This window comes from Ambystoma mexicanum, chromosome 3p, assembly GCF_040938575.1.
Source record: "Ambystoma mexicanum isolate Mex_15411 chromosome 3p, UKY_AmexF1_1, whole genome shotgun sequence".
NCBI classification, from domain to species: Eukaryota; Metazoa; Chordata; class Amphibia; order Caudata; family Ambystomatidae; genus Ambystoma; species Ambystoma mexicanum.
Genome location: NC_090925.1, coordinates 846,340,803 through 846,357,626, shown reverse-complemented (window position 1 = coordinate 846,357,626; position 16,824 = coordinate 846,340,803). Strand labels below are relative to the sequence as shown.

The 16,824-nt window shown below is 44.7% G+C and overlaps 1 protein-coding gene across 1 annotated transcript in view; it reads left to right on the top strand.

The window, feature by feature from the left end:
• The window catches only part of LOC138580988 (butyrophilin subfamily 2 member A1-like), a 226,456-nt gene that overhangs the window by 125,616 nt on the left and 84,016 nt on the right, over positions 1-16,824 (top strand). The window contains exons 6-7 of the mRNA XM_069651966.1: positions 8,224-8,352; positions 8,597-8,897. Coding sequence (XP_069508067.1) covers positions 8,224-8,352; positions 8,597-8,897 — 430 coding nt within the window. The remainder of the gene's footprint in view (positions 1-8,223; positions 8,353-8,596; positions 8,898-16,824) is intronic.

The following is a 16,824-nucleotide window of genomic DNA, read 5'->3' as shown; positions in this document are numbered from 1 at the left end:
CCGAACGGAAATCAACTTTTTGGATGTATACTTGATTTACTGGGAACCCCTTTTGAGATTTGAATCTCAGTTGGGAAGGTTGGTCACATTGGGTATGCCATGTGATCCAGTGGTTGATCATATGTTTTAGTCACATTGGTGATACTATATGCAGAGGGAGCACCAGCCTACTGGTTCTACAATTTATGAAGAATTGTGAATTCTCATTCAAATCCAAATCTGACTTCAGAGTATTCTTGTGGCATATTTTAACTACCCTGATTTGCATATAGTCTTCCCCTTATGTAATGGCTTTGCAGGCATGGAACGATGGTCTGGAGGGCTGCTCAGAGCAACACCAGAGTTTAAGATTAATTCTAAACCTTCCAGCAATCACCTCTATTGTTTTTCATAAGTCACTGGGGCGGCTATGCCCAGACGTGGGTCCCGTGCCTGCTGGGCCTAGAGGCCCAAGCTACTCCTCACTGAAGCCCAACAAGGCTTAAACATGTCTGGGGATGCTTGTAGTCTCATGCAGAAGGCGATGTGACCGCCAACTGACATTAGAGTGATTGATTCACTTGGAATTTTCAAGTGCAAGTTAAGAACCCTTCTTTTTACTTGATACAGCTTCCGTGCTAGCTCTTGGGGCCTGTGTACCGGAGCGTCTCCACGCCTTCCGGTTTGTCTGTCTTGTGTTATGTGTTTGTACCCTGTTTTGGGTAGCGCGCCTGTGCCTTTGGGCCCTTTAAGTGCTTTATAAATATTATGGGCGATACTAAGAAAAATTCAGTAAGTGTCCAGCTAGACCGAATTTTGTCTTAGGTCGGGCTGCTTTCTGATGGCATATGTGTTGTGCTCTTTGTTTAAGCCTAGAGGAGCATTGTGTCCAACTATACCGAATTTTGTCTTAGGTCAGCGCTGCTTTCTGATGGCATATGTGTTGTGCTCTGTGTTTAAGCCTAGAGGATTATTATGTGTTCAGCTAGACCGAAATGTTGTTGTGGTCGTCGCTCCATTCTAAATGCATGCGGGTAGGTAGCCATGCCTGCGGCCGAAGTTCACTGAAGTAGTGCGTGCATTAATACCCTGAGGCTCGGATATAACCTTGTCTATGAAATAGAGGGATGAGGTCATCGGTAGAAGGCCATGTTATCTCTAGGTGCATCTTCTAAGCGCACGGGCTGTCCTGAAAACCTGTGATTCCAATTTCAAGTATCTATTGAGTGCTTTTATGAGCAATCTGCATAAATCTTTCGGCAACAGCCGGGCTAACATCATGGATCTTATAGGTGCGCAGTAGGCAGGAAAAACCCAGTATATTTTTCGTGCATTGGGGAGACTATCCTAGTACATTCCATGTGTAATATACCGGCTACCCTCAAACTGTCAGGAGTTATCCTAATACATCGGCTAAGTGCAATAGTCTCCATCAGGAATCTTTTAAGTGCAACATCTAGGCTACTCACATAAATCTTTGTTTAATTCATTGGCTATCCTCACAGTTTTCTAAGCGTAGAGACAGGATAACATCATAAATCTTCCAGGTGCTATACCAGGCCAATTGCAATAGACAGGCTATCCTCATACATCTACTATGTGGAATGTAAGCTAGACTAACACAGCTTCTAAGCACATTAAAACAGTCTATCCTCAAATCTTTTTAGAGCAATAGTGAGTTTGTCCTCCTATACCTTCAAAGCACATTAGACAGGTTATCCTTATAATCTTCTGACTGCTAAGGACAGCATACCATCATAAATCTTCAAAGCCTAGTAGAAAACCTGTTGTTTGAGTGCAGCACATTGCCCACCGCCGAATACATCAAAGTGTAGCACAATGCCTACCCCAAAACACATCTAGTGTAACACCATGCCTACCCACAAGTTCTGTCTAAGTGCAACACATTGCCTACCCCCAAATTCCAACTAAGTGCAATGCGATGCCCACCCCCAAAATACATCCAAGTGTCACACAGTGTTAACTCCCAAAATCGGTCTAAGTGCAATGTATTTCTGGCCCTAAGAAATATCAGAGTCTTACATATTGACTGTCCCCTTAAACCATCTATCCGCCTATCTAAAGAGTGCAGCAAGTAATCTACACCAAGTTCTGGTTTGATGGTATTGATAAAGAAGTGGTAGAGTTTTAATTAAGCAGGTTAATGGCTGTGCTCCCCACCTGTACCACCTCACCTTAGTTGTTGCTGTAGGGTGCTTTGTCAGGTGTCCATTGGCGAACTGGGATGGGAGCTGCCCTTTGTTCTGAGCCCTTCACCAGTTGCCTGGGCAAGGCTGCCATGGGAAGGCCTCTGAAATGCAGCTGTTCCAGTCCTATGAGAGGACACAGACCAATGATAACCAAATGGGGGCAGTAGGAAGGGAGGAACGGGGAATGGATGAAGGTTGATGGGAGAAGGCAGAGAGTAAGCACTCTGAAAAGGCTGCCAGGACAAAGGCAGAGGAACATCGTACTGCCTTAGCCAGTTGCCCAGGGGTGCCTGGGGGGAGGAACAAAGCCAGAAACAAAGGATTATGACATAAAGCCATGGAACCATACTTAAAGATCAGCACAAAAAAATTGATTGCAAATCATAGTAAAACACAGAAAATAAACCTCTAAAAACCACCAACTACTAGTCCAAAACAAACAGATTGAAAACAAAACATCCCTCCTAAAGGCACTTTACAAGCCAAAACACGTATTGGAAATCTAAGTTAAACACACTCAAATCCTCCCAAAAGAGTGGTACGCCAATAGAACGGATATGCTGCCATGTTGGGTGAAAAGGGAAAATCAAGGGGAACAGGAAAAACATACATTTAAATGTGGCATTTATGAATGGGATCAAATGCAAAGGAAGCCATGGTGACATTTGATATTCTGTTCAATTCCCCAGTCCCGCAGCAAAACCACAACATAACTGATATGCCTTGCACTATCAAGGAGTTGGATTTCACATGAAACTCAGCAATAAAGATAATTACGATCTTTGGGACTAGGCCACAGGGAGGCCTAATTTGCAATTCTAATGGTGCATTTTTATAGGCAGCATCTCTGTGCAGTGAGCTTAACCTTTAAAAAATATAATAGTTCAGCTTGACCAGTGGATATGTTTTCTACAATCGGCTATTTCAATCTCCCAGGCCCTTCTGCATGAACAAATGGTTTTTATCTATAATCTGCAAGACCCTGAAATTATTTCAAATGCTGTACTACCGACAGGCTGAAGTCATAATTATATTTAGCTTTGAACTAACATCGAAAGACCCCAGAAGCTCTGACCCAACTGCAGATGCCCGATAATACTTTGTATGAAAAGAAAAATGATGTATGAGATTCATATTTCTGGTGATATCTCCCAAACAGAATGCCTAGTAAGCTTATTTATTTTGTAAAACGTTCAGTTTGAAAATGACTATTAGAAGGACCAAAATTGATTTAAATGTGATTTTTAATGATGCAAATAAGGTGAATTTGCATTTTGTTGCACAGAAACGGTGCACAACAGAGATCCATATATCACAGTGTTTGCCGTGACCTGCCCATTACTTTGAGATAGAAAAATAATTTGTATATAAATGTAGAAGTGAGTTAAATGGAAAAATATATAAGTCAGTTACCATTTGTGAAATCATGATAAAGTGTGTTTGACGTTGCTGGAGTGAGAAATCTGGTAAGCCAACTAGTAAAGTGGTCATATGTTTGGAACTTACTGTTTCAGAATGGTTTATAATGCTTAATGCAAGTAATCTCTGAGATGACATTACATCAAATGGGAGGGAAACTGGGTGTAGAAGTTACTCCTATCAGACTGCCCCCATCAGTAATATGCCCAATGACTGCGGAGGGGTTTGGCTACCGTGATGTCACTTTTTTTTTAACACTGTCCAATCACATACATGATCAATTTACATTGGGGAAATTATACACAACTCAAAAAGGTGGGGTTTTTGGTCTATTAAAGATTCAACACACACTCACTAGGTACAGACTCACTTGCTCACTCACTGAGTGATGGAGAGAAAGAAGAAGAATTGATAACAGGAAGGAGAAGGAATATATTGTTCTCCTTTTGGACTATTTGGGGTTATTGCCAGAGCCCTGTACGTGAGGCCTAGTATGAGTTAAAGTCCCAGGCCTTCTTCAGAGGGAGGGACAGCAGACAGGCTCTGTCGGAAAGCAGTTCACATCTTGCTGACTGATGCCCACTTGTTCCTATAGGGATAGCATTGAACCAGTCCATAAGAGGGTGCCCACCTTGTTTGTAAGACAGTCAAAATAAATATACATTTGAGTATGACCTAAAGGGGGAAATAATCTTGAGGGGAGAGATACTATAAAATCCTGGCCCTGTTGTTTGTAAGTACTGAGGGGCATGGGTATATAAATTGACTACATCGTGGGAAATAAGTAAATATTTAATAACCGTAAGTGCTCTAGAATGATAGATAGATAGATAGAATAGATCCTGTGGTGTGTAAATGGTGAGATCCCTTGAATTCTATTCTGTGCAATGTACAAGCACAGAAGAGCTTAAGACTTCTCACTGTGCATACATAGACAAATAAAATGGTCCTTTTCTGGATACGCCATCAAACAGAATACTGTTATTAATGCAGAGTTTCTCAAAATAAAAAGGAGAGGGTGATTATTGCTACCCATTTTTCCAGTTTTTAAGTTGCCCTACATTTTCCTTTCTACAAGCCATTTACATACAGGAAGATCCATTAGTGTGCTTCAATTGAGTTTTGTAGCATGCTGTTGAAATGCTGACATGTCTATTAGTAAGGGTGGTGGTATAATTTGCAATAAAGGGAAGGTTCAGAGAATTGGATAGGCAGGGGTGTTTTAATTCGTTTTGTTTTAGCAATGAAAGTCTTAGCATGGACCCTCATTTATTTTAATCAAATGTATATGCACACCATGGGTAAACCAAAACATACAAGTGGTGATGTGTGTTACAAAATCTCTATTTCCATGACTGCAGCATTGAAAACTCGGGTAAATAGTGCGCTGATTATTTTTCTTCATTGGCATTTCATGGATGTATAACTTGTTTATCATTAAACTGATTGATTTATTTCTATTTGGTTAATAAACATACCTTCTCTGCAACCCAATGTGTTTCTTGTCCGGAAAGAGGAGGGGGTCTGTAAGGAATCTATTCTGTTAAATTCGGGTTTCCCGATTCATAAAAATAACTTTATTGAAGGAAAATTGTGCACGCCTGGTTTGAGGTGAGTGGAAAGATCCTCTGAATTAGATGTTGCTCGATTAACGTATCCTGCAATGCGGAAATACTGGCACATCTTCTAGCAAAACTGAAATTAGGAGCAAGTTGAAAACATTTGGTTATACTTAACGCTTGAAGAGAGGGGAGAATCATTACAACATCGGTCCTTACTGTGGAATTCCCTGGACCAGCAAGACGTTTTGGCCAACGCCTCCAACTATTCTGGGAAGATTTTAAATTGTTTGCATCTCTTAACCTGTAGTGAGGATCTAAGGAGGGGACACAGTTGGTAACTCCTGCACCATTTCTCGGTGTCTGTTTTCTGTGTTTTGATTCCTCCAGTTAATGAAACAAAAAAATCATGTATCCCTCATTTTATTTGAAACTGAAAGAAATTGGGGAGACAACACATTGTACACCTTATTCAACCACTCAACCCTGACATACTGATGGGTAATACAGTAACAATGGAAGGGATTTCCTAATAAGTGATGGTTTTCTGATTTCTAAATCCGATTTTTCCAGTTGGTGTTCAGTTATGGGAATCCTTGAGAATCCCTGAGGTCCTCTGAAGCATTTTACTACCCTATCTCTATGGGCTGCCAGCAATACTTTGGTGGCCATGCATGGGACCACATACTGCATGGATTCTGGTCCTCAATCCTAGGTCACTTCCAAAAGAGCCGCTGAATGGTCTGTGTGCTCTCCCACACCCGCCACAGACCTCTTGGCCTGGCCATCACTGGCTTCAGTCTACAGCAGCTCCTATACATTTGTCATCCACGGCTACTGATGTGGTGTTGAAAAATAAACTTGCCGCAATTCATGAATCAGATCAAACTGGCACCATGCAAACAAGAGGCATGGGTGTGAGATGCATCCTGGTCACAGCCAGCTGCATCAGGCCTCCCACAGAACCATTCCCACCGAACACCAAAAGTCAGCGTCCCCAGTTAGGAAAACCACATCCGATCACATTTGATGCTCAAGTATGGCAGATCGCCAGAGCCATGCTCCTGAACCTATGCCACCTAGAGAAGATCCTGCTACTCGTCGATTTACCTGACACAGTGAGTGGTAGTAGCATGTGCCATCCCACTCAGGGACGAGTGCCTCACCTTTTTCCTAGGTACACCCAAAAGACAAGCTGGCAAACTCTACGTGCTCCAAAACCACCTTAGTGTGCCCTTCTATTTCCTCTGCTAGCTTTACTTAGCCTTGTACATTATGTTGTTGTTCTTCTGTGTTGGGTTTTTTGCATGGAATACCGCCACCCTAGGTAATGTCTGCTTAGGGCACGCTCTTTCCTGACCTGCCGTTTCCTATGCCTCATTGAGATAGTCTACAAAGAAGGTTCACATTAAATGAGTCGAATGTATCCTTTGGGAGCAGTTTTGGATCAATTTGGCAAAACTGAAAACATTTTACAGAGACAGTTCGAAAGTTAGAGTTGGGGCCAAACATCAACCCCTCAACCCTACCTAAATTTAAAAACAGAAGAATCAAACTGAGACATTATAAGGTACTATCTGACTAGTTATAAGTCTGGATATATTTTAGAAACCTGCTTTCATTGACATTGAGTTTGGATGGTGTTAAATAGTGAGCCAGAGACTATAAGGTAGGGTAACAAATGAGGTTTATTGTACAGCTCACCGTGGCTCTGTAGGTTAACTTCAAGGCACTTTAATACAGTTCGAAAGGCAAAAACAAGGACTCTGGGCCCCTCCTTCACTGAAAGGCAGACTGCAATGAGTGAACCCTGAATTACAGCAGCTCTTTAAACAAAACGCCGTTCATAGGTTGAAACCATGGGTACAGCTGTCCCTTGAAATAAATGCAGTTTGTAAGGTTGGCTGCCGTACTTTGCAAATAAAATGTCGGTCTTTAAGGTGAAACCGAAGATTGCAGCTGTGTCTAGAGAAAAATGCAGTTCATAATGATTAGGGCGTTTTTCCTCTGCACGCCAGCCAAAACGCACAATTGTTTACTGCTCGATCACCCAATAAACAAAACTTCCTGAAGCCACTTTTCACCTCTTTTCCAGCTCCTTTTCCAACTGGAGTTTTCCTTCCTTCCGCAGACGGGCTTGCCTGCCGGGCCGATAAGGCGTCCACCGGAGGGTGTTCCTTTTCTCACTAATAAGCCCACCAGTACTGGGGACTGGCCTCGTTCCACTCCGTGCCTCCGCCCTCAGCCTCCTTCCATTCCTAAAAATAGAGAGAGAGCTGGAGTCGTTTTGTGAGCCTTTCGCTGGAGTCGTTTTGTGAGCCTTTCAACCCGCATGCCTCTCCTCCCTGGTAATTAACGTTGGGTGTTCCCATCCCCAGTGCTATCACACCTGATGCTAATTCTCCTCCCTGCTTGATTCTCGTGGAGTGAGTTTTAGTGTTAAACCCTGACCGTGGAAGTCCACCTGAATAGGGAAATGCGGTTTTTCGTCTCCTTTGCCTGATTTCTTTTCCCCTTTTCTGGCTTTTATACTGATGAGGTCTTTGCTGAGGCATTCTGGGATATGTAGTCCGTGTCTCTATTTGTTTGCTCGTTTCCCTCATATTTAACATTATTTTGTCCTGTGTGATGACTGGCTTATACCCCTCCAGGCTGTTGTTAGGGCGGCTGCTACTGATTCCCTATCACAGATGGGTACGACTTCAACCAGAGTGGGATCTGAAACTCAGCCCCACAGTGCACACACAAGTGTTTCCATAAATAACATCTTGATCTGCCAATTCCATTCACAATTCGAGAAGCTTAATGCGTTGAAATCTACCCTGCGCACAGCATGGGTGATCACATTTCTGCTCCAAAGCCACTTATTCTGCTATCCTGCAAGCCTTCCATTGACATCTCGTGCACCTTACTCCCACATAGACAATCCATCCCTTTGTAATAGGTATATCACCTGACCTGCACTGTGCACACACCAGAAGGCTTTCTAGCTGGTTTAATGTGTGCTCTTCCTGACTCCCCCAGAACATAATCCTTCACCTTTATCATACTTCTAGGAAAGAAGAAGCGCTCACCACTTGGCTGGAGATGCCTGGATCCTAAGACCGAAGAGGAGGAGGAGGAGATTCAAAGCTTGCTCTGGTGCCATTCCAATGGTCGAGGGACCAGGAAGTGCCCCTCTGAGGGTGAGTTGTGCAATACTCATGGCACATTTATAGCTACTAGTACTGCCATGAGTGCTGCATGTGGACACCAATAACGGCCTAGCAAGTTATGTCGGTCAGGATATAGGTGCATCTGCAGAGCTGTGTGGGAGCCCATTTCTAGACTAGAAGGCCCTGAGGTGCGGTTACATAACTGCAAAACGGTCCTATTTAATAATTGGTGCCATCTTGCTTCTCAGTATGCCTCCATCTTTCTCTTGACCAGCCTTGAAGATCACGCAGCATGGATTTGGAGCTCGTGCAGAGATTGTTCTACTGGGATTGCCGCTGCATGGGGAAGAGTTACTTTTCCACCTCCACTGTCAGGTTATTCCAGAGGGGCTTCCTTTGACTGCTGTCCCTGCAGGGAGCCCTCTTCACACTTTGGAGCTACGCAACGGCATCTCCATCTCTGTGGAGCCTGACTTTCAGTTCACCATTGGGTACCTTGCATATCTGGAGGCCCGTTATAAGAAGTTCTGCAGGACCAGGGCTGTGGCGAGGATGAGATTTGCCTTTGTGTACAGGTATACAACTTCTCACATCCACCTTTTAAGGGTACTTTTATTTTTATTGTATGATTACAAAAGTTGGGTTCCACCAAGCAATGCAAGTTCCCATTTAGCACAGAATTATAAGCTAAATATTTTGTGAACGCATGCAGGACTCCCTTTATGCACCTCCAGAGATTGGCCAGAAAGAGTGATTTTTACATGTGCTTCTTCTATAAGGGTGGCATTCTTCTCATTCAACTTTAAGTTTATGGCAACATATTCAGCAGAAATTGGTAGATAGTTAGAAGCTAAATGTTTTAAACAAATGAGTGCTTAGCAAGTAGTCCCAGCTTTTGTCAGTGTTACATTGGAAGCTTTAACCCAACTTTTTGTAAATGTCATTGGAATCAGGGAAGTCTAGCACTTAAAGCAAAATGTATAATTGTGATGCCCTTATTTACCTGCAAATTAGATAATTATATTTTCTCCAGTTGTTTTTAAATTTCTAGTTTTGTAAAGTAGGTACAGAGAAAATGTGACCTATTTTGCACATGTGAAGCTCTAGAATTGTAATGACACGTCAGGAAAAAAGGATACAGAGATCCGAACTTGGCTATTGACAATGTAATACCAGACCTGGGTGGTTACTCTTACAAGAATCCTCACAATAGATCATGGAAACCAATGATAATGTAACTGAGCGGGTCCCAACAATGGGAAGATAACACAACAGGAAATGGTGGCCAGCCTCCTTGGATTTGGGTTTTTATAGATGGAAGGGGAGTTTATATCTTGGATATCCCATAATACAGGGTTGGTATACACCTAGGTATACACCTAGGCAGGGCTTGAGTCGCACACACTCACCTACCTTTCTTTCCTCATCTTTGCCTTCCCCAGATCCTATAGGTTCCTCTATGTATCTGTCATAGCAGTGATATTACTACTGGGACGAGGAAGAGTACGGCTCACTCCACTGAGTCCTCCCCTCAAAGTACTTTGATGTAGAAGATACGCAGTCTCCTAACCAACCTCTCCGGAAACCGGAGTGAGCAGTCTAGCTATCCAGGGACAATTAGCTTAAAGATGGAAGAGGGACTAATGCTGTTGTCAGCCCCACCTCGGAGACCCTGCGAGCAGAGGTCCTTGCCCTCACCAGGAAGAGCTGAGATGAGTTGTTGACCAGGACCAACTGGGGAGAGTTTCGAAGTCCCTACCTGCTTTGCCGAAGTGTGACATGCCATGAACGAGTAAGACAAAAGGCCCGGGCGCAGAAGAGCGCTGCATGACGCTGGAAAGCAGGTACGTGCTGCGCGGCTTCCCAAACCAGTGCAAGAACAGAAAACAGCTGAGAAGAGCTACAAAAAAACAGAGACAGAGACCCTAGAAGGAGTGAAGGACTGTGATTCTCCTGAGAAGCTATGGGGGCTGTCCGGGGACCTCTGGGACACTTGAGAAACCATTGTAAAGTGGTCTGTGACCCGCATTTAAGAAACCTGTACAAAGGGATCTGGGACCCCCATTTAAGAAGCCAATAGGAAGGGGTCTGGGGCATGCAGATAAGTTAATACAAGGGGTCTGGGCCCCCTATATGAGAAATACAAGAAGGGTTCTGGGACACCCACATGAGAAAGACAGCCCCTGACAGGAGAGTACACATGGGCTGTCCAGTGAGCTGCCAAGAGAAAGGCAGACCCAGGCAGGAGAGTACACAAAGGCTGTCTAGTAAAAGGTAGCACCTGGCAGCAGAGTACACCAGGGCTGTCTAAGAAAGGCCCAGGGAAGGGAGACGTTCCCCCAACCATATTGGATCAGCTAGAGGAGCCTGGGAAAGGCCTGGGGAAGCCTGAAAAAGGCCTGGGCAAAGGAGACATTCCCTCAACCACATTGACTTGCCAAGAAAAGACTGAAAGGTTTGGGGAGGGAGACCACCGCCCCCCAACCACAGTAGACGGTCAAGAGAAGCGTGAGAAAGGCCAGAAAAAGGGAGAGATTCCCCCTACTTTGCAAACCATTTTGTCCAGAAGAAGGGAGTCATTCTTCTGGACCCCGAAGAGATTAATCATTTTTAGTTTTGTTACTGTGAGGGTTAGAAGTATGATTTCGACATGGGATGGTGGACATTTTAGTTACGGACATTCTGACATTTCCTTAGTTTCATTTGAGGCAAGGAAACCCCTCTTAGAGTTAGGATTATATAGGTTTCTTTCATTCTTACAAAATTAGCATGCCTCTTGTGTGTCAGTCTGCGCCTTCCACACACTCCTACATGGTGTCAGTGGTGGGATCTGACTCAGTTTACACAATCTGGGGGACACTAACATTTACAAAACTCTGGAAAGAGCCTTCAACCCCTCTGTTGCCACTCAAGAATCTATTGGCTTCGATCTCTCAAAAAGTAGAGACCTAACTATTGAAGCCGGCGAAAGGCAACTGCCTCCCAAGGGTCTACTCCTACTTTTGCCCAAAGGGACTCAGGCTTAGCCTGGAAACAACGCCTAGAAGTGATGGCTGGGGTTATAGACGCAAATTACGGAGGGGATATACAAGTTCTTATTTAGAATAACAGCAACCAGGCCTACCAAGTAAAATGGGGGAGATAATTGCTGAGGGGTTCTTCGAAAAATATCAATTTCCCAAGTTTTCTAGAAGTCACAGATACCACTAACAGGGTAACCAAAGGTTTTGGGGGAGCTGATGTATACCCTGAGCCAGAAGTGAGCATTCCAAAACACCATTGGGAGGAAGTCAAGCCAGAAATAATCCCAAACCTAGCGTTTGCCCAACGTAATAACACAATGTTAGCAGAAGCCTTCCTAAAACCTATTTCTGCAGAACAAGATAGGAAGAAAGCAGGGCTCTTCTTAAAACACAGGCTATTAAATAAGAGGGACGTTAGTAATGAGGAAAAACAGCATATGCAAATAGTAGTGCCCCTTAGCCATCAAAGGGTAGTTTTGGAGATTGCACATGCCTATCTTAGTGCTGGTCACTTAGGAACTATGAAAACCCAAGGGCAAGTGGTGAACCGGTTTTACTGGCCTGGAGTGTATGCAGATGTCAAATGTCCTAACTACATGCTCACTCTGCCAGAAGGCTGTTTTATATCATCCACCACCTGCACCTCTACATCTCCTACCAGTTAGCGAAATCCCCTTTTCCCCAATTGGAATGGATATTGTGGGACCGCTGGAACCCTCTAGGTTTTGGAATAGGTAGATCTTGGTGATTTGGGATTATTAATTAATATGTTTTGTGACTAGTTCAAATCGAACTTTAGACAAATAGAAAACATTAGTACAGATAAAAATAAAACATTTAAAACATTTTATACATTTCAAATAGCGAAATACTAGAGATAATAGAGCAATTAAGCATTTTTTAAAATAAAATAGTCCAGTAAACAAACGTGCCCCAACGTAAAAGTCCAGACACTGTAAATCTCAGTCCATCTCCTAGCTATGTCTATGCCTTATTTAAGAGAGGGGGAGGAAAATTATTGGCAGACTCGTCAGCCGACTCTCAGTTCACTGCACCTACCAGTTGTATTTTGGTAACCTAGACACCGCTTCGGCCAACACACTAATTGGCTTTTATTACAGATTCAACAGGTAGTTAACATGAAGCCACACCTGAAATGGGGCTGTCTGAGTGTAAAAAGAATTAGCATTAAGGCAATAATCCCAGAAAGACTTAGATTTAATTGCCATGTAGTGATGGATTAAGCGCCCCAGATTACACATATATACTGGGCCCAGTTCAACACACTCAGTTAAGATATGTTTAGCTGTTTTGACATTGCTTGCGATTTTACAAATGCGACAGCAACGGCCCTCAGCTGCAGTACATAGTTGAGTTCCACGCACAACCAATATGGGTAATGGATTCATCTGTAACAACAGTATACTACGTCTAACTGCTGGGTCAGGCATAGAAGCAGGTAGGCTTGAGTTTCCCAATACCAATGGACCACATTAGCCACTGTACCATAGCCCCTTAGCTGTGAAATATGGGAATAATTACTGTGCCAATCCCACCCATCAAATCTCTTCTCAATAGCTCCCTTAAGGACAATGTAGGGCCTCCCTGTATTGAAATTTGAGGTCCAGTCAATTTTAGAGCAGATTTCATTATTTAAAGTCACGTAGGTGCTGCACCTCATGACAGTTTCCTGATGGAAACTTTCACCAAGCTGTCTCAATAACCGACAAGTTGTCAGCATTCTAGATTTTATATATAATCAGCCTCTTGCCCGAAGAGCCATTACCCGTAAGGAGCTCAGGCCAAGCTCAAGACGTATGTATTCGATCGGACATGAAGGACTAATACCCAATACATTGCGCCAAAAGAAACCTTCAATCTTGTTTAACTATGCCAAGTCTTGCATTGCTAACGCCTCTAGTCCGTATAGTATAGCTGGACAATGGGCACTGATTATATAAGGCAATAATACCAGAAAGTGAAAAGCCTGCATGGTCTTTTGCAAATTTACATATCTGATGTGTAAGTTGTTTAGGTCTTCTAACCTTAGTCTCAATTATACAACTGTAGCCAGAAGTTGGAAAGAAAGGGTGGTTCAATGCGCTGCTTGTATAGAAGTTAGGATAGACACACAATTTTGTTACAGTCTTAATACAAATGATGCACTGGCTGAGACAATAATAGCTTTCATAGATTCTTGTATTGGATTCCTCTGTTTAAGACTAGGACAAGTCTGCCCACACGTGTTTCGGCCAAAAAAGGTCTTTCTCAAGGCAAGACTAGCATGTTATCGTCTGGTACCCATGCTTTCAAATACTGATACTTATTGTAGTAGGAGGAAAAAGGGTGAAGTTTCAATTCTGGTAGAGAACTGACGCGAAAGACTGTCAAACCTTTGTTAAACTGGGATTTAACCTATTACCATACCGGATCGAATTGAAACTATAAGGAAAATGGACCGTCCAACATGGAAGTGATACCGCCACATTAGACTATTTTTCGCAGCCTGATCTACGCAGTCTGAGTAGACGTTTAAGGAAAAAGTATCAGGATATTTGACCACAATTATACACCTATCACAACAAGTATCAGTATTTGAAAGCATGGGTACCAGACGATAACGACACATGCTCGTCTTGCCATGAGAAAGACCGTTTTTGGTCGAAGCACGTGTCGGCAGACTTGTACTAGTCTTAAACAGAGAAATCCAATACAAGAATCTATGAAAACTATTATTGTCCAGCCAGTGCATCATTTGTATTACGACTGTAACAAAATTGTGTGTATATCCTAACTTTTATACAAGCAGCGCATTGAACCAGTGGAACTACCCTTTCTTTCTGATATTTTGTAGTAGGCCTGAGGTACCTTACAGTTCCACTGCGATGCAGTAGCTAGTTCTGCTTCTGTAAAACATTCCTTATAAATCCCTTTGCCTGAGCGCTACCGATCTACCGATACCTGGCACACCTCAAACCCACTATTTTCTTGTAGCCAGAAGTTGCACTTCACTCCAGGACCAAGTAAGAATAAGTCATTGTATAATTGATAGTTCCCAGACATGTGACCATCTTTACTCTGTTCACCCTTTTTCCTCCGATCAACATGATGCTTGTTTTTTCCAGATTAAATGACCAGGTCGTGCTTGTCCGCAAACCCAGCCAGTTGGTTCAACATCTTCATCATTCCAGTGAGCGTCCAATAGAACACCACCAGGTCACCTGCGTAGCGCGTGGCCAGCATGGCAGCACTGCCCATCTTTGGTGGGCAGTTAGCTCTCCCAAACAAATCAGAAATATGCAAGTTAAACAGGGGGGCCAGACACATCCTTGCCTGACTCCCCTGTTTACCTGCACCGATGTAGTCACTGCACCCTCGTTGTCCAATCTAACACAGGCCCATTTATTACTATAGAGGTTGATCAAAATGTGCAATATCCAACCTGGGCAGCCCAGCTTTCTCAGTTTTGCCCACATAGTCGCAGTTTACTAAATCAAATGCAGATTAATATAATGCTGGACCGCCCTTACTATGGGCACAATAATCTAATGCTGTGGACAGTTGCAGCCCCTGGCCGGATGCCAGTCGGGAATGGATGCAAAATGTTATTCACCTCAGATCTAAGGCCAGGCTGGCAAAGAGCTTGCCGGTAACGTCCAATATAGACAGCAGTCTGTAATTATTTACGTTCACCCTTCTTGTATACCGGTATAAAAACAGACTGCTGCCATGAGGACAGAACATTTTGTTCCCTGCAAACCCTGGCAAATAGTACAAGCAATACATGTGCCCAGTTATCTGGTCACTCTTAAGGACTGCGTTAGCCAAACCATTAGGTCCAGGCAATCTTGAATTGTTTGATTTGATTATTGCTGCCTTTATGATATTATGTCCTTTGTCCAACGGCCAAGCAGTCCTAATACTTAGGCCCTCATGTGTTATTGTAGAATCGAAGTATTTGTCTGTGGGCAGACAGAACTGCTCCAGAAATGGGATTTACCAAGTTTGTATCCCTCTCGCCCTTGCCCGTGGACAACATCTTGCAGATTACAGCGGTGTGAGGAAAAGCTGTAACACAGGCCAGCCAGAACTCCAGGACAGTTGGAGGTGATGTCCCCGGCCTTGGACATCCGTTTACCATGTGGGTGTACGGTCCCCAAGCACAGCGGCAGCTCCAAGGAGCCCCGGCAGGGTCCCCTTGCCTCCCTCAAGGGAAATTCTGTAACGCAGCCCAGCCAGCGCTCCTGGATGGTCAGGGGTGATGTCCCTGGCCTTGGGCGGCTGTCTCCCATGTGGTTTGACATCACCAAACCCCACCAGCGGTTCCAGGGAGCCCCGGCAGGGTACCCGACTTTTCCCCGAGGGGAAATGCTGTAACGTAACCAATCCAGAGTTGGAGGGGATTGGGTCCTCCGACGTATTCCATATCTTTGACAGGTAATCACCACAGCTGTCTGACGTCATCCGATGTGATAAGTAGGACGCACGACGCCTGTAGCCTCAGTTCCGTTTTTTCCGCGAACGTGTTGCTTCGTGAATCTCGGTTAACGCCTCGACTCTTTGGAGTTCTGTTCTTCTCGGTTCTTCGAACCTGTTCGTTTTTGTGAGAATATCCTTCGTGTGAAGATGTCTTCTACTTCGTCTTCGACCCCGCGTCCGGGCTTCAAGAAGTGCGGGGAGTGTGGGTCCAAGATGTCGGTGACGGACTCGCACAACGCCTGCCTCTGGTGCCTCGGGGAGGCCCACGACACGAATGACTGTATCGACTGCCAGTCGCTCACGTCCAAAGCCTTACGTGAACGTAAGAAGAAGTTGTCGGTAGGTCGGGTGTCCAAGCTCCGGAAGTCGAAGTCTGCGGGGCTTTCGACGGATGATTCGAGAGGTGACTCTCCGCATCATCGTCAGAAGTCTCGTGGGTCTCCTTCTAGGAGTCGGTCTCGCCACTCCTCGGCCTCTTCGAGGCATTCTCGCAAGCGCCGACAGCGGTCGTCTTCCAGGTCCTCTTCTGAGGACTCTGCCCGGCACGTTGCTTACCCCACCAGCCGTGCGACGCCGGAGGAATGGGCTTTCTTCGGGAAGAAAATGCTGGCGATTCTCGAGTCGCAGGGTACTAAGCCGTCCGCGCCCCCGAGTGGGGTCGGCTGTGAGAGGTCGAGAGACACCGCTCGCAAGAGTGGTCGGCACGAGTCACGGGAGAGGTCCCGTTCGGACAAGGGGACTCATTCTCGACGTACCCGTTCCAGGTCCCGGTCCTCGACGTGTTCGAGACCGTGTGCACCTGTGATGTCTTCGAGGAAGACATCGACGTCTGAGGCGTCGAGGGCGTCGACAGGCTTTCTCGAGGCTCCGGCTCCGAGGAAGTCGTCGAAGCCGTCGACGCTCAGGTCGTCGAAGGACACGCTCGGAGCTCCGGCTTCGAGGACTGTGTCGACGCCGTCGATGCTGGCGGCGCTGCATCTGACGTCGACGCCGATTTACT